Source organism: Trachemys scripta, chromosome 1 (genome assembly GCF_013100865.1).
Source record: "Trachemys scripta elegans isolate TJP31775 chromosome 1, CAS_Tse_1.0, whole genome shotgun sequence".
NCBI lineage: Eukaryota > Metazoa > Chordata > Testudines > Emydidae > Trachemys > Trachemys scripta.
Genome location: NC_048298.1, coordinates 150466115 through 150490158, shown reverse-complemented (window position 1 = coordinate 150490158; position 24044 = coordinate 150466115). Strand labels below are relative to the sequence as shown.

The 24044-nt window shown below is 43.0% G+C and overlaps 1 protein-coding gene across 3 annotated transcripts in view; it reads right to left on the bottom strand.

Moving 5' to 3' along the window:
- NME7 (NME/NM23 family member 7) overlaps nt 1-24044 on the bottom strand; it is a 172685-nt gene that overhangs the window by 83273 nt on the left and 65368 nt on the right. For all 3 annotated transcript variants that reach the window (XR_004648150.1, XR_004648151.1, XM_034789633.1), the window contains exons 5-7: nt 22347-22397; nt 18811-19018; nt 12167-12272 (exon numbers count right to left, since the gene is read on the bottom strand). Coding sequence is in view for 1 of the 3 variants with exons in the window: in XM_034789633.1 (XP_034645524.1) it covers nt 12167-12272; nt 18811-19018; nt 22347-22397 (365 nt within the window). In the remaining 2 variants the exon portion in view is untranslated. The remainder of the gene's footprint in view (nt 1-12166; nt 12273-18810; nt 19019-22346; nt 22398-24044) is intronic.

The following is a 24044-nucleotide window of genomic DNA, read 5'->3' as shown; positions in this document are numbered from 1 at the left end:
TTTATCTAGTGGGTGTCACCCTACATGTGAAATACAGATACATAGTCAATATTCATAACTTCAGATAAAAAAAAGATTCATGCATACAAATATGATCATCATATTCAACAAATCATAACTTTTCCAGTGACCCCACACATGATCCATCTTGTACAAAATGCATCATAATTATGCCATAACCATACCATAATAATATTACTATGAAGAGTATGGGGGGCAGTGTCACAATCACCTTCCTCTTTATAACAACCTTTTACATACATAAAGATTGTTATCATGTTCCCCCTCAGTCTTCTCTTCTCCAGACTAAACAAACCCATTTTTTTTTCAGTCTTTCTTTGTAGGTCATAAAAAGAACAGGAGTACTTGTGGCACCTTAGAGACTAACAAATTTATTAGAGCATAAGCTTTCGTGGACTACAGCCCACTTCTTCGGATGCATATGCTGTAGTCCACGAAAGCTTATGCTCTAATAAATTTGTTAGTCTCTAAGGTGCCACAAGTACTCCTGTTCTTTTTATGACCTACAAAGAAAGACTGAAAAAAAAATGGGTTTGTTTAGTCTGGAGAAGAGAAGACTGAGGGGGAACATGATAACAATCTTTATGTATGTAAAAGGTTGTTATAAAGAGGAAGGTGATTGTGACACTGCCCCCCATACTCTTCATAGTAATATTATTATGGTATGGTTATGGCATAATTATGATGCATTTTGTACAAGATGGATCATGTGTGGGGTCACTGGAAAAGTTATGATTTGTTGAATATGATGATCATATTTGTATGCATGAATCTTTTTTTTATCTGAAGTTATGAATATTGACTATGTATCTGTATTTCACATGTAGGGTGACACCCACTAGATAAAATGCTTCCAGTCTAGATAGTGGGCTGTGTAGGGCCTATTCAAGGTAATGGGCCATTAGGAAAAACAGTAGGCCTTAGGAGAAGCTTATCCCCAACCCGGTAAACGTTCCTTGTTGGTTCATGCAGTGGTGGGCCAAAGCCTGCATATAATTGCAGCTGGGTGTGTCCGTGCCTGTGTGAGTGCTATTGAAAGTGCAAGCTTGGAGGGCTTTGCAGCTTGTCACAGCAGCACAGTGTGAGAGGGAGTCCAGGTTGGACAGACCAAGGGCTTAGTGGCACCCCAGTTCCAGGTTGCACACCGAGGGAACCCGTCACAGTGATAAACTGTTCTCCTTAACTACTGAGGGTAGGACAAGAAGTAATGGGCTTAAATTGCAGCAAGAGAGATTTAGGTCAGATGTTAGGGAAAACTACCTTGATGGTTAGGAAGTTAAGTACCAGAACAAATTACATAGGGAGATTGTGGAATCTCAGTCACTGGAGGCTTTTAAGAACAGGTTGAACAAACACCTGTCAACGATGGTGTAGACCAGTAGTTCTCAACCAGGGATACATGTACCCCTGGGGGTACTCAGAGGTCTTCTGGGGGTACATCAACTCCTCTAGATATTTGCCTGGTTTTACAGTAGGCTACATAAAAAGCACTAGCAAACTAAAATTTCATAGGCAATGATTTGTTTATACTGCTCTATATACTGAAATGTAAGTACAATATTTATATTCCAATTGATTTATTTTCCAATTATATGGTAAAAATGAGAAAGCAAGCATTTTTTCAGTAATAGTGTGCTGTGACACTTCTGTATTTTTATGTCTGATTTTGTAAGTTTTTAAGTGAGGTGAAACTTGGGGGTACACAAGACAAATCAAACTCTTGAAAGGGGTACAGTAGTCTGGAAAGGTTGAAACACACTGGTGTAGACAATACTTAGTCCTGTCTTAGTGCTGGGGACTGGACTAGATGATCTATCAAAGTCCCTTCCAGTCCTACATTTGTATGATTCTACAATTTTCTAAATCTTTGGCACTTCTGGGTTTAAAGTTCTGGGCTGAAATCCTAACCCCAAAGAAGTCAAAGACAAAACAACCATTGACTGCCATGGGTTGGCTTCAAGGGGGCAGGATTTCTCCTTGATGCCCATTAGATACTGCACCCTGAAACATCACGCAAGTGGTTCCCTCTGGCCTTGGAATCTAGTCTACACTACTGGCTAAATTGGCACTGCTGCAATCAATGCAGCGGTATTGATTTAGCGGGTCTGGTGAAGACACGCTAAGCTGATGGGTGAGCACTCCCACTGATGTCTGTACTCCACCTCCCTGAGAGGTGGAAGCTATGTTAACGGGAGATCGTCAACCATCGACATAGCATGGTGTAGACACCTCTATAAGTCAACCTAAATTGCATCAACTTCAGTTATGTAATTTACTGAAGTAGTGTAACTTAGATTGACTTAGTGTTAGTATAGACCAGCCCTGAGTATGCAAAACTTGAATTGACTTACATAGTCAAATAAAATACACCGGCAACATTTTAACTACCAAATTTAAGTTTTTATTTTCTCACTATCTTTTTTTTCTTGCAAAGAAATTAGATTAAAAATATTGTGTTTATGAAATAATAAGATTTTAACAAGGACAGTCAGAAAATTCCAAATTCTGGTTCCTACAGCAAAATATAACTGGGTTACATTGCACAAATACATGAAAAAATTCATGTCTACCCTATTATATAGTAATATACAAGACATTATTCCTATGAGAAATATGGCTAAGTTACAGTAGCTATAAAACCCTGATCTTTCATAGACTCAGACTTTAAGGTCAGAAGGGACCATTTATGATCGTATAGTCTGACCTCCTGCACAACGCAGGCCATAGAATCTCACCCACCCACTCCTGCAATAAACCCCTAACCCTATGTCTGAGCTACTGAAGTCCTCAAATCATGGTTTAAAGACTTCAAGGTACAGAGAATCCTTTCAATTCACTCCCTTCCCCCTCACCCCATTCAGAACAGCAACATTCAGGATCCTGCTTTTTACGGATTGCACTGGTTTAGGTGCTGCTGTTACAACTTTTTGGCCAAAGTTCAAGACTATATATTTCCTTGAAAGTCGATATCATGGCACTACAAAGACCAAAGCTCTTAGTTGGGAAGCATTAATTGATTTTTCTATTGGGGCTTATTTGCTCTTCCCCCTAACCTTCCCCTATTCTATCCATGCTTAGCTTGAGAGCTTCTTGAAGCAAGGACCATCCTTCTTGGATGATTGGAAAGTGCGTAGAAGATTGTATTTACTTATTGTAACATCCACTAAGTATTAATAATACAACTTTACTGTGATCAGAATCGAATTTAACAATTCTTTAAAGAACTTGGCCATGCATTTTCATCCAGTTCTGTTCCTGGGACATCATGAAATATCTATCATTTATGCAACAATTCCAGGCTTTGATCCCAATCGTCTTGGCCTCTACTTAAATGGTGATTAATGTTACTTCCAGACACTGCCACAGTTCTCTCTAACAAACTCCCTGGTGGATCCTTACACAGATTGTTATTTGTGCACCATTCCATAGAACAGAGAAAGTATTTTCAACACAATATTTTTTCCTTTGCTTCTCAGCCCTGACTGACTCCTGATTAAATGTTATATTTCTTAAATAACTTGTTCCTTAATTATAGAAGACATTGTACAAATTTGGTTTCTTATCTTTATGAACTTTTCATTTTTAATTTTCCAGATAAAAACTGATGCATCAACAGCTCTGGAAACTGAAGGCCTCTTTCATCACTGTTGAAGTACAGCATGGCCAGTAATAGTGAATCTTCCCACACACTATCTCCTGCCAATATGTGTCAAACCAGAACTAGAGGAACCCACTTTGGTAGAAGGTGGAACCTGAAACTTACTCTGTGCAATAAAAAACTGCCACCAGGAAATGATCTTCCATATAAGAAATCTGAGATCACTCAGAACATCCAGTGGTTCAGAAGGAACTTTCATCAGCTCTGTCAGGACCACACTGATATCTCATGACACTGTTCTCTGAACAGGAGAAACTTGGGGTAGTGTTTGTCACTTGTTCTCTCATGCAGAGACTCCAAACACAGAGTGGAGACAGGAGAAAGACACATGCACTAAGCACCTTATCATTAAACAGTGCCCCATAATCCTAACCAGGAAATTGAAGAACTAATACTTATTACCATCCCTCTGGCTGAGGAGGACGTCTGGGGAGAAGACAGGACAGATTTAAAAGAACGGAGAAATCTTTGGGACTCTTAGAGGAAAGTGAATCTCTCTGACTCCCTATTGTCCCATTGAAATGGTTATTTCCTACGCTGGCACAATCACATAAACAACATAGCTTCCTAGAAAAACACCACATACTCTGTCCTTCCTCTAGCCTCACTTCTATGAAGAGAAAATGGGATGCTTCTATACGCCCCCTTCAGAATCCAAAAACACAAACACCTCACCGCCTTTCTCAAAACACCGAATCATGGTGACATTTCTTCCAACACTCCAATTCACCCCAAAGCAATTCTTTGCTTCAGCCAGGGGTAGGGGTTTGCTAGAATGATGCAAGGCACTCTCTATCCTCCAAGGCCAGAATACATTGCCTTCAAGGCACTCCCAAACTGGGAGCCAGGGACCCGAGCTCTGATCCTATATCAGGCAGAGTATTATGTGGACAGTAGACTGAAACTAGTGAGTATTTTGCTTTTTTAAAAAGACATCTCATGATACACTCTCCTTTTGTGGATCATGACACTATCCCCCAAGCCCACATCTCTACCCCCACTCCAAGTGTTATATGTTACTATCACTCTTGGCGGCTGAAGTTAAACTTCAGCTAGCTCCCAGTCATCCCTTTATCTGGCCCCTAGGGTTTCTCTGCATCCTGGCAGACATTTACAGAGCTCTCACTCGCACTACATATCACATGCCTTTGATCACTGCGTCATGTTTCTGCTGCAGGTACTACCGTTGCTAAGTTCTGGTGCTTTGGCTGCCTAGCAACAGATGTTTCTTTATTCCAGTCAGGAGTGGATCAGTGAGTCCAGAGATAAAAGCAACAGTGATTTTCCACTGCTTTGTCATTGGATAGGAGCCCTATAAATGATCTACTGTAATCAGAGTCAGCTTCTAAAAAAGGACTCTGTCCTAAAATTAACTGGGTGCAAACTAGAGATTAGATTCAGGACTCTGATAGCCACTCAGCTGACAGAAAAGCTCCCTGGCTCAGTTATGGTTAAACTGGGCTGTGTCTTCCAGCACAGGGCTAAGTGTGCCAGTTTTCTGCAATGATCTATTATGATATGGAGTCTGCAGAAAAAAAAATCAATTGGAAATAGGATCAGAAAGCGTATCTTAAATCATAAATTCAGTCAAAGATCACCGGGGAAGGGAAGATGGAAAGCTCTCTGTAAGCTCAAGCACTTAAGTGTTTTAGTACAACTGCACATAATTGTACACATGTAATGAGCTGATTATGTTCATGGAAATTAGATAATCATGTTCAAAGCCTGGAAACTGGGAAGGTTTATTTTTAGTTGCTCTCCATTAAAAACTCGTACAACTCAAAATCCAATCTTTCACTGCTGTCTGAAAGCTTTTGCTGTTCTGATACCCCATCAATTCCTCTCCAAGCTCCTCTGTCCATGCCACCTCTCACACTGACAGATGGCTCTACAATATTTCATTTTTTTCTAACTGTCATATTTCTACTCTCACTCTCCCTGACTCATTAGAAATGCTAGGGGGTTTTGACAGATATAATTTAGAGGCATTGATTTTTCTGCAAAAAAACAAACTGCTCACTTGAAAAGTATCACACCCTCTCACACATGCAACTTCACCAATCAGACCACATTCTATTTAGTTTCCCATGTTATCTGCTTCCACTATTATATGATGAGAGATGCTGCTGGCCTACCCATAATTTCTCAGGTTACTAGCAGTGGTTAAATGAGGAAGGGATGAGCCTCTTACTGCTTTCTCTTCCTTATGTCTCCTTGAGCCTGAGTAGTTCATCCATTTTCCTCCAACTCTCCCTGCCTGAAGATACACCTCCTGATGAGGCATTTCTGCTCCTCTACAATCCTCCTGCTCTCCTCCCCCTGCAGTTACTGCTCCTACCACTGGGGCCAGAGCCAGGGTTCACCTGCTTGTTCCCCAGCCCTCTGCTCATCCCACTGGTATTGGGGCGCCTTAAGTGGATCATTTGCTTCCTCACAACTGCTGATAGTAACCCTTTCAGTGGTTTGCCCATGGCTGTGATAGTGTGTGTGGAAATGTTTAGACACTGAAGGTGTGGTGAAGATCACAAAGCAAGATAATGTGCTAAACTAACAGCAGCAAAATTATTAGGAGCCAAAGGCTACGTTCATGCAACTTTAAAGCTGAGAGTTTAATTGCAAAAGGAAGTCAGGAAAGTCAGAGTTAAGGCTCCCAACAGCAACTTTAATGCTGGCATATAGCCCTTTACAATAGGCTCTTTCATCACAGGATATAAGGTAATATAAAACACTATATATGTGAATATAAGGTAATTGAGGTGCCACTGTGATATTGGTATTATCTGTAAGAGACCCAAGACTATAAAGCATCTAAGAAAAGTTGCATGAGGAGGGGGAAGGAGGCCTAGAAGAGGACAGGCCTAGAAGAATTAAATCCGCTCCCCAGTGATTGGGCCCGTGACACGTCATTCCATATTCTTTATGAAAATATGCTTATGATATGAATATGATATAACAGAGATTACTTTATGCAAGATGGGTCATGTGAGATATCACTGGAAAGGTTACGATTTACTGAATGTGATTATCCAATTTCTATGCCTGTATCATTTCTGTATCTGAAGTTAGGAATATTGACTATATATCTGTATTTCAACTATGTTACTTTGGGTGATGCCCCCTGCTAACACTTCAGGTACAACAATGAAAAAGACCGACAGTGCTGATGGCCCATCGGCAAGAGACAATGGACTGTAAAAGAGCTTAGTCTTCCTGTGAACATGTGGGTCAGCCTGTGAAGAATGGCTACAGGGGCCCTACAGAGGCATGTGACCATGTCACCGGATACTGGAATTCATCTTGAATTCTGTACTTTTCCACAAGAAGCTAGTGGGGGGTCAAACTAGGAAACAAAGGACTCCTGCCTTATGCAAATCCTATTTAAGGGTGGGGAGTGAGGTAATCCAGGTCACCAGTTCGCCTCTGCTACCCCACCCAAGATGACTGCTGGAAACAATTAAGACTGAACTGGCGGGAAGAACTGGACCCAAGCTGGAAGGGTGTCTGGCGTCTGAAGAAAATTATTAGAACCACTTTTAGGGTGAGAACTTACATGTAACCAGTTTCTTTAATGTATTAAGCTTAGATTGCATTTCTTGTTCTGTCTGCTACCTCCTTAACTACTTAAAATATAACTGTTATAGTTAATATATTTATTTCTGGTTTACAATATAACCCAGTTGATGTGATTTCTAACCGGAGGCGGAGCGGGGGACGGGGGTGGCGAGAAGATGTGCATACTCTCCTCCACATCGAGGGAAGAGGTGAATTTCATATAATTTGGGGTTTGTACTCCAAGGGGGGGTGGACATCTGGGTGCTGTGGCAAGCCCCTTAAGATGAGCCCTCTCAGAGCGGATCTCTTTCTCTCTGTGCAGCTGGGTGTGGCCCTGCCTGTGTGCTTGGCTGGAAAAGGCTGGGGAGCCTAACCCAGCAAGACCAGGTAAAGGGGGCCCAGGCTGGCAGAATAGTCTGACTCACTGGTGTCCCAGCACACCAGCACATCCCAGGGGGTCCTGCCCATCACAGGGCCAGTCATAGGCAACACATATAGGGGCATGTGGGGTCAAAATTCCCCCCCGGAGATGTCTGCTTGGCCTGCCGAGGGAAGGGCGAGGGGTTCTGTTCTTCTCCCCCTGTGCCTGCCCCCTGACAGCTGGGCCCAGGTGGGGAGCAGAAGGGGTGGGACCAGCCATTTCTCATCCTGGCTGCTTCAGGGCGCAGCAGCTGCCTGAGAGAGAGCCTGGCTGGGGAGGTGGTGGTGGCGGGCCGCCCCTGCATCTGAGCCCAGCTGCCAGGAACAGGGGCTGAGCGAGCTGGAAACATGCTGATGGGAGAAGGGACTACAGCTCGCTTGGCCCCTAACCCTGGCAGTCGGGCCTGGACGCGGGGAAGCCCATCGCCGCCACCTCCCCAGCCAGGTTCTCTCTCAGGGAGCCACTGCACTGCACAGAGTCAGCGACCCAGAGCAGCCAGCTTCAGCATGTGAGACATTCCCTCATTCCCTGCCCAGACCCAACTGCCAGGGAGAGCAGCTGAATGGGCCAGTGTGGAGGCACAGCGGGAGAAGGACAGAGCACTGCCCCCCACAAGTAACTGTGGTGGGGTAGGGAGAGTGCGGTGGCCCCAGGCTGGGCGCAGGGGGTCATTGGGCAGAGACATATGGAGCGGTCACATGTCCTCCTCTTTAGATTGTGTCCCTGTAAAGGGGCCCAGCCGAGGCTCGTCCCTCCGCGGGGCTGTGGGGTATCCCACAGCCTCGCAATAGTTCGCTATGGGCCCAGGCCCTGGGTCAGGGCGGGGCAACAAACAAACAGCCAGGAGCTCAGGCCCTTAGGCAGGGGCTGAGCGTCTAGTGCGGAGGGGGAGACTGCCACCCATGAGTGGAGTGGCAGGGGGGACGCAGGCCCACCCACTCCACTGCGTCTCAGCCCGGGGTCCTAGCAGCGGCAGAAGACTCGCTGCTGTCAGTGGCGATCCTTCCCGCAACACACTGACATTGGTTCTGGCAGTGCTGTGACTAGACCAGGGTCGGCTGAGCCTGGGCTACTTCCGGACTCCCCCACGTACGGTACCTGGATTAGGGCAGTGTCCTCGGAGGTTTCCAGGACCATCGGTTCCTCCGGGTAACTGGCGAGAGGCAGGCTTGGCTGCTCCTCGGGGTACCTGGCGAGAGGCCGGCCCGGCTGCTCCTCGGGGTAGCTGGCGAGGGGGTAGGCTTGGCTGGCCTGCCGGCATTCCCCAACCCGGAGCTAGGCCACAGGCATCTGGCCTCTCCGGCGGCTGGTGTTCAAGTGAGCTCTGCAGTTGGGCTTTTCTACTTCCTGTCCTGTGCCGTGACCTCTGGGGGGCGGGCGCAGGATCCACTGGCTCCCCCCACGTTGGTGCTAGGGGAGTCTAGTCCCTTCGCGGGGCTGTGGGGTATCCCACCGCCTCGCTACAGTCCCTCACTATCAGGAGGCACAAATCATCTATGGGCCGAGTTAAGTGGGCTGAGCACAGACGAGTTCCTGTGGGCCATGTGGGGAAAGATTCCTTCCTTCTCAGACTGCACAATAGAAGCAGAGTTGCTTTACCTCAGCAATTCCAAACTAAAAGGTATAAGGCAACTCCACCATGGCATGAGCAACTCATCTCTCCGCCGTGTCCAAATTCCTGCCTAATCCTAAACTTCTGGATGGTTTCCCAAACCTGCCTCTAAAATCTCATGACTTTCTAGGCTGTAGTATCTATGGTTTTTGCACCACTATAACTGACATTGGAAAGAACAGAGAGGAAATGGAGAGCCTACTAAGGGTATGTCTATACTTACCTCCGGGTCTGGCGGTAAGCAATCGATCTTCTGGGATCGATTTATCGCGTCTTGTCTAGACGCTATAAATCGATCCCGGAAGTGCTCGCCGTCGACGCCGGTACTCCTGCTCCACGAGAGGAGTACGTGGAGTCGACGGGGGAGCCTGCCTGCCACATGTGGACCTGCGGTAAGTTCGAACTAAGATACTTCGACTTCAGCTACGTTATTCACGTAGCTGAAGTTGCATATCTTAGTTCGAAGCGGGAGTTAGTGTGGACCAGCCCTTAGGCTACAAAGGAGATAGTTATTGAATCCCACCATTCTCATATGTTTTCCTAGTTTAAAATAAAGTAATTCCATTTATCTAATCCAGGGCATAGGGATGGGTGAGAAGTCACAGAGAAGATATTCTTAGGCTGTTCAATTTAGCTGTGTAGCAGCTGTGCTTCTGCCTTACCAACCATTCATGGTGGGAAGGAAAGGACTAAAGAAGTTGAATGGATCTTCTGGCTCAACCCTAGCCTAATCCTTGTATCTTTCTGGCTGCAAAGATGGGTTCCACCTCACACAAAAGTGCACACTCATCCTGTGCAACCCCAAAAATACCTTCCTGCCACCCACACCCAGTGGAACCACCCCAATTCTAGTGCTTATGGAGCCCTGTACATTGGTGAAAATGAGGGCAAGATCTGTCCAGTCGTGACAGAGAAAGGCCTGGAGGAGAATGAGAAAGAGGGCAAAAGGACCTGGGCGGGGATTTATGAAAGAGATGCAGAAAGTTAAAAGAGGACTGAAAAGGGGAAAGGGACTCCTGATGTCTCATTAAAAGGTAGTTTTGAACCACTTTAGGTAATAACAGTTGTGCATTAAAGTTAAAAATGCCCAGCTCAGGCTCTTCATTTTGTAATTTCAAACTCAATTTCGGGTGTCTGACAATTTTGCCATCTACTTTGTTCGTCCTCATCAAAACATTTACCATAGTAAATGTGCCAACTTGTCTATGATCAAATCCCAGGCTACTGCTGGTGCCAAATCACTCTGTCTTGGCTGCAGAGCAAAGCTTTCAATAGCAGATATTATGCAAGGCCTCACAGAGATAAAAGACAAGAAGTTAGCAGCAGAAAGTTCAAGATCTTTCCCTGGGAAAGTCATTGTTTGCAGCAAGCTCTCCGGCTATCCCACTTGAGGAGTGAGAGACCTGGAGACACCTACTGCCCCCTCCTCTGCTTCCACTTCAACTTTCACAAAGGAGGTACCTAAAACGCTGCAGTGCCCTGCAGACGGCTTGGGAAAAATCTCTGCTATATCCCACATATTAGTTCTTCACACAAATATATTTAGACCTTAGAGCCAAAACACTGCATTATTATACTATAAACATTGCTCCTATTTGTGCACCTGCATCTGAAGGCCAGGGAATGACATGGAATTGTCTATCTGTGGTTATGTGTGGACATCAAGCTTTTCTAATAAGCATACGATGAAAGGACATAGCATTCCCCAACACAGATGGCACAATGTGCTTGCATTGAGCTACAAAGAACAACTTAAAGTATTTTTTGTTCAACAGGGGCTACATCTTCTGCCATAGGATTCAAATTCCTAACTACTGCCATTTAAGTATAAAAAACAAACAGTGGAAGAAATGTAGACATAACTATGGTATATGTAGATAAGCAGATATAGGAGAAATGTTGTAAATCTGTTTCCTGTTGTGACAGACCCAGACCAGTGGGGTACAGGAGTCTGGTAGAGGGCAAATATACTGGTCACTGGATGAGTAGTTTTCTGTTCCTAAGTGACCAGAGCAGGGGCTGCACTAGAGTAATCAGGAACCTGCTAGAACCAGTTAAGGCAGGCAGGCTAATTAGGACACCTGGAGCCAATTAAGAAGAAGCTGCTAGAATCAATTAAGGCAGGCTAATCAGGGCACCTGGGTTTTAAAAAGGAGCTCACTTCAGTTTGTGGTGTGAGTGTGAGGAGCTGGGAGCAAGAGGTGCAAGGAGCTGAGAGGGTGAGGGTGTGGGTGTGGGTGTGCTGCTGGAGGACTGAGGAGCACAAGCGTTATCAGACACCAGGAGGAAGGTCCTGTTGTGAGAATAAGGAAGGGTGTTTGGAGGAGGCCATGGGGAAGGAGCCCAGGGAGTTGTAGCTGTCATGCAGCCTTTACAGGAGGCACTATAGACAGCTGCAGTCCACAAGGCCCTGGGCTGGAACCCGAAGTAGAGGGCAGGCCCGGGTTCCCCCCAAACCTCCCAATTGACCTGGACTGTGGGTTCTTCCAGAGGGGAAGGTCTCTGGGCTGTTCCCCAACCCACATGGTGAATCTCTGCGGCAAGAAAATCCACCAATAAGCGCAGGACCCACCAAGATAAAGGAGGAACTTTGTCACACTGTAATGCACCCTTCGCCTCTGGTGAAAACTTTTAGGCAATTTGAGATGGCTGTTCCTTATAGTGAGTGACACTCTTTCATGGAGATTTGTACTTGGTTTTCCTTATTCTGAAATATAATTTATCCAAACAAAAGTACATGATTTTCTCTTTGAGGACAGAAATCACAGCAGTAAACCATCTAAAAGGCCGCGATTGTGCTATACAGCACTTCCGAGTCAGTAGTGAAATATACATCCTGACTCTGCAAACTTTTATTCCCCCAAATTAGTAATGTCAGCGTGATCAGGCCCATGTTACTCACCTTCATTAACAGCATGAGGCTTAATAATGCAACAAGTACAGTTTGTAAATTTTGCACTATTGGCTGGACCACGACCTCCACTTGAGGGAAAGAACAACTCCAGCTCCTGGGGGTATAATTGAAATTGAAAATATTTTAGTGTTAAACAGTTGCATGTCTCAGATCTTTAGCACACACAGTATTGTTTTGTGATATCCACAGCCTCATTTGTTTATATACTGCTATAAGAACACCTATATTTATACTTCTCTCTCTAGCACCATTGATACAATGATTAGCCATGCCCTGGGTATTTCCCACCTTGGCTGCTGTAAGCATTTCTTCACTTTCCCACTTCCATCTATTCGCATTCAGTCTGTTCAAAATGTTGCTGCCATAATCTCCTCTTCCAAATTAGCTCTTCCTAGTTTTCTGCATTCAGGTCAAGCTTTTTCACTCTCACCGTAAAATTACTCCATAAATCCTCTCTCTCATTTATATCGCTGATCTCATCCCCTCACCTCCCACATTCCATCCCTTTGCCTGTGGGAATGGTTGGAATCCCCACTCAGTTCTCAATACGGCACACACAGACACAAGGCTAGAGTCCAGACAGACCTCCTTCCCACTCATCTTGGGATTATCCTAAACAACAAACTTTAGCCTGAACTTCTTGTCTGCCTTCTCTAAGCCCTTTTCTTGACTTAAAGACACTACCTTTTATGTTCCTGAATGTAAGCTAATGAGACCCATCTGCTCTGGCTGCCAGAGTGAGTAAGCAGAATAGCTCTGCACCAAAATGCAGTGCCCTACAAACCTGACATCTTGTCACACATCTTCTGATCAAGCCTCTTTTCCAATTGCTCCTTTTGTTTCCTTTGCTCACTGCCAACTCCATGCCTTCCTTCCATGCTATTCATTCACTGTGCTCAGAACAGCCTGCCAATAAACATTAGCCAATCACCCTGAACACGGCCTCCAATAAGATGCGTTATTCAACTTAAAAAAGGGAATTTGATTAATTTCCTTTTAAAGGAAATAACCTAGCGATGTTACCACTCAATTCATCCGATTTTTCCTTATATAACAGTCTCAGGGGTAAAGCTTATCTCCTGGAGTTCCTTCTCAGAGCTTGTCTACACTTAACAGGGGATCGATGCACGGCGATTGATGCATTGGTGGTCAATTTAGTGGGTCTAGTGAAGACCCGCTACATTGACCGCAGATCGCTCTCCCGTCGACTCCTGTACTCCACCTGAACGAGAAGCGCAAGGGGAGTCAACGGGAGAGTGGCTCCCACTAACATAGCTTAGCGTGGACCCCACAGTAAGTAGGTCTAAGTACATCAACTTCAGCTACATTATTCACATAGCTGAACTTGCGTAACTTAGATAGATTCCCCCTCCCCCCATAGTTTAGACAAGGCCTCAGTTATTTAGTACTGTGTTTCAGAAGAAATTAAGCTGAACTCAGATTTTCCCACTCCATAGCTCTTGTCCCTGTAATGGCTTGTAATCCCTATCTAAACAATGCAATTTAGGGGCTCTTTCAATAGAAAAGAAGAAATTACTTCTGTTTTTGCTGCTTCCAAATGTACCCTTATTTTAAGTGTTTACACATATCTGGATCTTTTTATAGATAATGAAGAGCATGTTTCAAAGACTCTACTCTGGTCTCTTGCCATTGACTTTAAATAAATAAAGCAGTCCCCACAACACCAGGAAAAAACAAAATAAGAAAATATTTACAAGTGTAACACTTGTAACGGGCTATATACAAAACAGATTCCTGAAAGAACAGTAAGAGAAATGACTAAACGAACCAACACTTCTGATACAGGAATACCAAACTAAAACTATGTGCAATTCTAAAAACAAGAACCTCGTCCCTACCTTTATGTTTAAACGAAGATTACCCTAACTTTGGCCTGTAAAAATGGAGATGTTATCGCTGGATAACCTAGCAGACAAACCCTCAACTTGATCTGAAATTCATTCTGTGAGAAGAACAATTCAACCATCATCAAACGAGCCCAGGACTTTGCTTCCCTTTCAAAAGATTTTTCCCAGTATGCTTTAACTGACTTTTCTTTCCTCCCAGGAAAGTTTCTAAAAGCTGCACCCTACTAATTTTGTTGGCATCTGGTATGTAGCCACCTACCATTGTATGGCACCTGCCCATTAAATTCATAATCCCAATTGCTGTGTCAGAGATAAACTCCAGTACTCACAAGGTAAAGAGAACCCCCCCGCACCACCCACCCACACACACACACACACAAAGATATATAAATTTATATGCAAGTCTACCAAAATAGTGAGCTAAACATTTACAGTCATAGGATGAGTAAAAATTACCTAGCCTTTCAAAAGTAATTACCATAATATTACAAAAAGCAGCATTTTTAAAATAATTAAATGCAAGTATAGTAATGCAACAATCTTATCAACAGAAAACACACACTTATTTCTCTAACTAAAATGCTGTGTTAACAGATATTTTTTCCCACAGCCTTTTTCTTCAGAAGCGGCTATTCAGCTATGCTGGCGGTATGCCAGAGCAGAAATACAGGGTATAGTTACAGTACAAGGGCTACAGCAGCACAGCTGCGGCACTGCAGCTACGCCATTATAACAGACACTTGCTACAGAGATGGAAGGGGTTTTTCCGTCACAGTCATAAATTCTTCCATCCACCTAGTGGAGTCTACACCAGGGCTTAGGTTGACCTAACTACATCTCTCAGGAGAGTGAATTTTTCACACCCCCAAGTGACATAGCTAGGTCGACCTAAGTTTTACGCGGAGACCAGACCACACTGACTCTTACCTTTCCAAGTGAAGACATCTGGATCTTTCAATCTTACAGACTCAACCCACGAGCACGAATAACCACTGTGACCCTAACAGCATCCCAATGCAAGAGGGCAAGGGGCTTATTAGGGCTGGTCTACACTGGGGGCGGGGGAATCGATCTAAGGTACGCAACTTCAGCTACGCTATTCGCGTAGCTGAAGTCGAAGTATCTTAGTTCGACATACTTAGCCGTCCTCCAGGTGGCAAGTCGACCGCCGTGGCTCCCCCGTCAACTCCGCTTACTCCTCCTGCGGAGGTGGAGTACGGGCATCGATTCGGGGATCAATTTATCGCGTTTGGATTGAAGTGATTGTTAACTCAAGTTAAAGGAATAAGCTGTGAACTCTGTCTCCTTAGAGGAGCAAACAAATCTTATTATTCCTCTGAAAGGTCAAGGAAAGAGCTGGACATTGCAGAGCACACAGTTTTGGGAAAATTCGGGACTGGGAGTGTGTTGGGTCACTTGGCTAGTAATAACCATGGCTGGTGGATACCAGAGTGTGGCTGGGGTATAACAAGCAGGCTGCTGAAATCAGAGTTGCTGAACCAGAGCTGCTTAACACAGAGACACTCAGTGAATGCTTGTCTGCTGGTGTCCAGGCTGTGAGCCACAGCAGCAGAACATTTAAGGCACCTAGGGCTAGAGGGCAGGTGGTGCCACAACCCCTGACTCGTCTGGATTGGACCACAGAACATGACACCCAGCCTCACTACTCCCTTTCCTAGGCCCCTTCCAGCCCAAATTCCACTTCTCCTCCAAACGTATCATATGCAACCCAAGTTTCCCTGTGCCGCCCACTCACCATGACTCCTTACAGTGCCACTATCCCACAGATTTTCCCCATGTCCCCGGTGATGTTGCATTCCATGTGTTTTGTGGAAATATGCTTATGAATATGACATAACTGGAATATGCTTTATGTTGAATACCCCTTGTATGGTATCATTACAAAGCTTGTAATCTACTGTGTGTGTTCATCCTATTTGTTTGCATGTATTAAAAAAAAAACAGAAAAAGAATTTATTTTTAGTTAGAAAAATAAGATATACACTTGTATTACTGATGTAAACATATTAAATGGAAGCCATTAACGGTGCTTCAGAATCAATGAACTGTGAGTGGGATTATTTACCTGCAAGCCTTCCTGTCTACATGTGGGCCAGCCCATTGGTAATGAAGAATGAGGTTTCACAGGGACATGTGACGCAATACTGAAATCCATCTTAAATCTGTACTTTTCCATTCAGAAGGAGGGGTGGGGGCCAAGCACAGACAAAAGATCCCTGCCTTGTGCCAAAGCTATAAAAGGGTGTGGAGCAGGACAAAGGGGGCTGCCAGTCATGAGAAAACCCATGCTTACCACCTGAGATGTCTGCTGGAACTAACAAGGACTGTACCGGGGAAAGGATTGGGCCCAGACTAGGAAGGAGTCTAGTCTGTGAAAGAAGCTTATTGGAACATCTCTGAGGGTGAGATTTTACCTGTAATCAGTTTCTTAATGTATTAAGCTTAGACTTACATGTTTTGTTTTATTTTGCTTTGTGACCTACTTTGTTCTGTCTGTTGTTACTTGAAACCACTTAAATCCTACTTTTTATACTTCATAAAATCACTTTTGTTTATTAATAAACCAAGAGTAAGTGATTAATACCTGGGGGAGCAAACAGCTGTGCATATCTCTCTATCAGTGTTAATTTATGAATTTATCCTGTACAAGCTTTATATAGAATAAAATAGATTTATCTGGGGTTTGGATCCCATTGGGAACTGGGTGTCTGGGTGCTGGAGACAGGCGACTTGCTGAGCTGTTTTCAGTTAAGTCTGCAGCTTTGGGAGCATGGACCAGACCCTGAGTCTGTGTTGCAGAAGGTTGCGTGTCTGGCTCAACAAGACAGGGTTCTGGAAGTCCCACGCTGGCAGGGAAAACGGGCTCAGAGGTAATTTCAGACATCAGGTGACAGTCTTAAGGGGATTTCTGTGACGGAACCCATCACATCCCCCCCACAAGTTCCTACCCAGACCCCACCTCATACACTTGCTCCCCCATCACACCCAGAACTCCCAACGTGTCACTTATCACAGCCCTGCTCCTTAAGCATGCCCCTATACTCCCCTAACACATGCATGTCAATATTTTTAAATTTTGGCAATGTTTATATCTGCCAATGATAATATGTAACAATATGTATATATTGATACATATAAACTTTTAAAAGCTGAGCATGGTAGGAATGAAGAGGGGCATGTTAGGGAACAAAGTATGGGGGAGCATGTGGTGAAACTGGCAGTGGGGATGGTTAAGGATGAGCAGGGTTATGCAAGGTGAAGCCTGGGGCAATTCAGGATATGCACAGAAGAGTAACAATCTGGGAATCTGTGGGGGATATAAAGGGGAGAGAGCCATCTACATGATTAACTGCTAACATTGATACAAGTTTATTAAAACATGGGAAATGTCCACACAGAACCTCTGTTAACTTTGAGTTAAGCTTGTTCAGCTACAACTATTTATTGGCGTATTTCAGTTTGTGTTAAGTCATTCAAACACCCATTTATTTCACTTCACAGCACACACTCATACTGATCAATATGCAGCCACACATCTGTAACACCACCATGCACTCACAGATTTCAACTCTGTAACTTCTACATAAATATTTATAAGAGGTCACCCAATCCTACAGCTTTTCCTAAATATTACAAAGAAACAGATTGCAAACTGATTGTAAAATGACATTTTACCTCACTTACACACACCAGTCCAAAGCCACATATGATGAAATTTATGAAAGCTCTTACTCATATGAACCATCAAAACACAGGACTATAAGCTCTGAACATGGTTGGAATTCCAGGGTGCCTGCTGATTGTTCAGGCTGACGGTTGAGATATGTGGGCTGTGGGTGGCGGAAAGGAAGTAATTATGGTTGGGAAGGGATGAGTGGAACATTGATGGGGCGTTGAATGATTTAACTGCTTATTTCCTAGCTTTTTAGAATTTGCATTGCTAAGCCATGCAGTCTACCTAATTAACTCAAAGTTAAAGCATCTGTATTATATATAGGCTTGGAAGGATTACATTTTAATTGGCAAATGTTGATTTTAGCATAGACACATAAACCAACAAAAATATTTTTTTTGGTAATAATCAAAATTTACACACATACACAAAGTAAGACTTTATGGGTCAAATCCAGTGATTTAGATTTTTGAATCAGGCTTGTTACAAAGGGACTAACGAATGAATAGTAAGAGCAGGTATTAGTTCATGTAAGGATATTTTACTCTGTCCATTTTGACATGTGATGTTGAGAATTTGAGTTTTTGCAGCTTATAAAGCTTTAACCTTTTGAATCTCAATGTCTACTGTCATTAAAGAATTACCTGACTGCCCCCCCCATAATTTCCTGCAGCTGTGAACATTTAAATAGATAAAAATCTTAAAAAAAAAAAATCTTACAAACCTCAATATCTGCTGAAATTATAAAAAAATAATAATTGAATTCTGCCAGAAAGTGGTGTAGAATGTGGCAGATGGGTTAGTCTTAGTGTCCTTGGCCACATTTTTTAAGGTTAGTCCCTCCAGGCCGGGGTGGAAGTATATAGGCAGTGTAGCTTGCACAGTTGCTATTTGCACTGTGGATAAAGAGACTGTCTACAAACGTGTCACTGAAGAACATTTAAATCAGCACTAAATTCAAATGAAAAAAATAAATGGGATTTCTGTACTGATTGCAGCCTGATCATCAGATTAAGTAAAAATACAGCTTAGCAAATGAACATAATGAATAAATATATTTAAAAACTTACTCGAGCAGCAGAAGCAAAAGAGTCAGGGCCATGAGCTGCATTTCTTATGCCATCTGTTCCAAACATTGCTCTAATGCTGCCCGGGGCATCAGAACGAGCCACGCCAGAGTTTGCAGGTCCCAGTAACTTTTTCCATTCAGACACAGCATCATCTCCTAAGATCTCCATGGCAACAGCAGGACCACTTGCAATAAACTGGAGAAGCTCACTGCAAAACAAACAGAGCAGGCAGGGAATTCACTATACAGAGAACAACAAAATCTATGGACCGGTTCTCAACTCTCACTAGTGTCATAGGAAAGGATAACAGTCCACAGCAGAAATTATCACACATGATGGTGTGTAACACCAGGCTCTGGAGGAATACTGGGTAGGATAGGCAGGGGAAATGGAGGCAAAAAACCACGGGTGAGCCATTCCTTCTTTCCACTTGTGCTCAATGCTCCTTCCACATTCTAGACACATTGGTGCCCATCTAACAGACTCTACTCAGCCTGTACATTTTTCCCCATTAAGGCAACATGAACACTCCTATTAGAGACCTCTGCCTTCTTCATCCACCTCTAAATCCTCTTATCCAGTACTTGCAATCCTCTCCAATTAGCTTCTCTCTCTCACAGAGGGACACACACTCAACCTGTGCATGCTCCCTCACATCTGTGAGAGGCCTTGCATCAAACATGTGTCGCCTCAAAATATTCACTCCACCATGTGCTTCTTCCCCATGAGACATGGAGGGGACTCTAATCTCTGTCCCTCACTGAAATGGGAAACTGAATTCTAGTGAAAGAGGCCCCTATTAGCTTTGCTAATAATGTGTGATTAAGGGAAAAAGTAAGAGAAGATGAAAATATACTGTATGTAATTTTATAACATTAATTTCTTATTTGTTTAGCACAGGCAGTGCTGTACAAGCCACAGAGATAAAGACAATCCCTTCCCTGCAGTCTGCTGCAGTCTTTCCATTGAAACAGACAGACTGAGAAGTCACTATATAATGGGAAATACAGAGCAGGGAAAAGAAAGTTGTTTGTTACTTTTTCTATTGCAAACTCTCAATTTCTTGGTATCATGGAAGTCATCAGATATTGGAGAAAGATTTGAATAAAGAGAAGGTGATGTGAGGAAAACATAAGGAATGCATGGTTAAAGACTCAAAAACCAGGAAATCCCAAAGTTAACTTTGAATAGATGTAACCTTAATTCTGCTCCCATGAACATATTCATCATGATATAGCTTTCACTTACACAATCACATACTATCATCTCTGCAGCAACCCCCCTCATTCAGTTTGAAGGCTGGATCCTGCACAATGAATGAAAAAGTTGTGCAAGATTTTTTTTTATTCAGTTATTGTTAAGGTTACTTTTTTATGGCTTATAGACAAATACAGACACAGGGACAAAAAATAATTTCTGAAATGCTCCTTATTTCTTAAAAATAACTGCTGCGCAAGCTATTTACGTTAATGCATATGTAAAATATGAAATTTAACATTTAATCCCCCAAAAGTTAATAGCTACTTTTTCCTGCTATTCAGTAAACTTTCATTAACTACCGATCTTGCCAATTAAATCTGAAAGTCCTTGTTTATGAAACACCATAATAAACCTCTAATAAAATGCTATATGTAATTGGGTATGAGAATTTAAATTTTATCAGTGTGAGGATACTTTTTCGGTTCACTTACTATAGCAAAATCCCATACAACAGATATCAGGTATCGCTGGATGGCAGACAGAGTACATCATAGTGAATAGAGGGCTTACAGTTTCTCAGCCGGCCATTAGTTTAGCAATCCATGAAATAACACTGCAGACAGAACTCTTGTTCATTTATAAATTTATTCAAGCAGACTTACTCAGCAAAGAAAAAATGACAACTCTTTGTTTTCCTAGGATCTATACTATAGTCCAGGGGTAGGCAACCTATGGCACGCGTGCCAAAGGCGGCACGCGAGCTGATTTTCAGTGGCACTCACACTGCCCAGGTCCTGGCCACCGGTCCGGGGGGCTCTGCATTTTAATTTAATTTTAAATGAAGCTTCTTAAACATTTTAAAAACCTTATTTACTTTACATACAACAATAGTTTAGTTATATATTATAGACTTATAGAAAGAGACCTTCTAAAAACATGAAGATGTATTATTGGCACATGAAACCTTAAATTAGAGTTAATAAATGAAGACTCGGCACACCACTTCTGAAACATTGCTGACCCCTGCTATAGTCTGACATTTCGTAGGGTCATTTCTCTACAGTGGACAGAAGGAAACAACCTGCACCTACACAAACCAATTGCTGCTCCTAGAATTAGGTGGCAATTACTATATTCCCAATGCTCAGGAACCTCACAACAGTGCTGCACTTGGCTCTCTGTCAGTTGCAATTTCTTGTTCTGCATGACCAAAAACGTAAGTATGTCTACACAGCTGACGTTAAAGTGCTGCCACAACAGTACTTTAACGTAGCTGTGTAGTCGCGGTTCCAGCACTGGGAGAGAGCTGTCCCAGTGCTGGAAAAAAACCACCTCCACGAGAGGAATAGCTCCCAGCGCTGGTGCACTGTCTACACTGTCACTTTACAGCGCTGAAACTTGCATCGCTCAGGGAACTGTTTTTTCACACCCCTGAGCGAGGAAAGTTTCAGCGCTGAAGTGGCAGTGTGGGACAAGCCCTAACTAGGGTTGGCCTTGACCAACTACACTGTGATAAAAGCTGTTAACCTGGGTCCAGACTTAGGAATAGATTAGCTACCCCACCGTCTTTGCTAGTCGGATAAAGCCTACATGTAAATAACAAATAGCATTTTTATCCATTATGCACCCTAATTAAACTTGATGCATGAGGAAACTGAAAAAGATTTTATACAGCTACATACACACAATATATAAATATTTTCATCCAGTGTTTCTGGAGAGATCCAGTATTTCATAGTTTCATGCAATACGAAACAGCAGAGCCACACACAGGTTTTAGCCCACAAAAGCTTATGCTCAAATAAATTCCTTAGTCTCTAAGGTGCCAAAAGTACTCCTGTTCTTTTTACATAGAGTTCTGTATCTTGTCCAGGACCAACCATACATAAGACATGTGCCCCAGGTGCCACAATTTTTGAAATACTTGTGCTTTTGCGTATTTGCTACCAGAAGGGTATCCAGGACTGGATGGTACTCTGCAATTCTCACTGATTGCAAGCCATATTCTGTATCTGGAGAGTCTCCCTCTCATGCTTCTTTTTAGCTAGGGTACTTTTCACATCTCATAGGGTGGATGCATTCATTGGCGCTCGATGGGGCATAGGATTGTGGAACTAGGCACCGGACAGCTAGGTCCATCTTAGGAGGAAGTTGGATGGGGTCCCCACACAAAACTTTGCATAGGCTCCCTTAAAACTTAAGCCCAGTTCTGGTTTTGCCACATTCTTGTAGTGTCACAGGCATGTGAAATGAATGCCATGCACTGTAAAGAAAGTTCTCCAGGACAATCTTTTCCTGTACAGTAAATGAACATAACCTCAAAAGTATGTACTTACTTGTAAAAGGGCTTTGATTGATGGTCTACGTGGAGATCCATTGCTTCTTTCCTAGAAAAGATTAAAAAAAAACCTTGCATGAATCATTAATGTATAATTGTTCATTAATGTGCCTAAGTGGGAAGTTTCTCCAAATACCAGGTAGTTTGTGGGTGGCTTATACCCTAAAGCATCAGGGTTAATATACCTGATACATTTTTATCATAACAAGTGCAACTCTGAATATTCCTTTTACCCAGAAAAATTGATAATCCTCTGGGTCCTCTTTCGAATTCTACTAAGCTCATGGCTTGTATGGAATCTTGTAGGAATGAGTTACACAACATGTAACTAATCTGTAGAAGAGTATAATCCTTCCAGTAGTTCTAAATGCGTTGCTTTTCAACTGCAAGTATCTGACATTCAAAATTTGAACCTTTTTAATTGGACAGGTCTTGTGGTATGTTTCTATTTATTGATTGGAGGAGTGACGCTTTCAGAAGGAAGCTTTTCATGTGAATACTCATTATGTCAAATCAAAAACTACTTTCCACAAATATTCTAAATATTTGCTTAAAATTCCCTATTTCAGCAATAATTCTTACCAATAAGCTAATTCACTAGAATATTCATGGGAAGTGTACAGAAAGGGGGCATTAACTCAGTCTAAGCTACATAATGTATAAATGTGAACAAATATTTGTGGATATTTTTTCAAAATATTTGCTCAGCCCTACTGCTTAGTCAAAAATCTCCTATGGCATTAAATATAAAGACAATCTTGCTAGCTGTAACCCTAGTTCCCATTCTCTGTCAGCAGATCCCCACTTGTAGAACATGGAAAGTTGCATTCATCTGGACAATGAGCTGATTTGAGAAGTGATTAGCTGAAGAGACTGGAGAACTGACATATGAAAGCAGGCATCTGCCCTTGCTTTCATATCGAAGCAATGGGTTTTACAAAAGGTGTGAATCAAGTTAACAGGGTCTGCCAGGCAAATGTCAGCAGTAAAATAAATAAATAAATTTAAAAAAACAGAAGCTGATCTGGACAAGCCAACCTAGAGGGATATTTGGCATTAGGACTTTGGCATTACTATAGGCTATCACTAAAAATATGGTGCAAGTCCAAGAGACAAAAGTACAGGGTCCTGTGAAAACCACAAATACCCAGCCACCATTTTAGATTCATCCCACATCACTGTCCAATTATGGGTTCATTAATAATAATATTTCATTTTGCAGGGCAGGCAAGGGACTTTTCTAAACAAAAGGTAATAAAAATTTACATCTTATATAAACTGTTTGGATTTCTTTTCCTCAAGGTAAGCAAAATCCAAAATATATAAAGTGGTTCAACAGAGAAACAGACATATAAAAACAAGGAAGCACCCAATGCTCCAGGAGCAACACGCCAAGACAGCAGAAGTTAAGTCAGGCCACAAAATGGTTCATATTAAGAGAAGACTGCAGGGATGAGAGGGCTGCACTCAAGAACTGGAACTGTGGAGCAGGTTCTGGGGACTGGAATAGTCACAGACAACAATATGTGACTACTGAAGGGGTGGTCTAGCACTGTCCTACCACTACCTCAGAGGACAGAAAAGATAAAGGAATACCTCCCTTTGTCTTGTACTGGAACCACAAGATGCAAGAGTAAGAATCCTGTGAGAATGATTTTTCCTCTCAGAGATGTTGAGTAGAGAGGTCTGACACAGC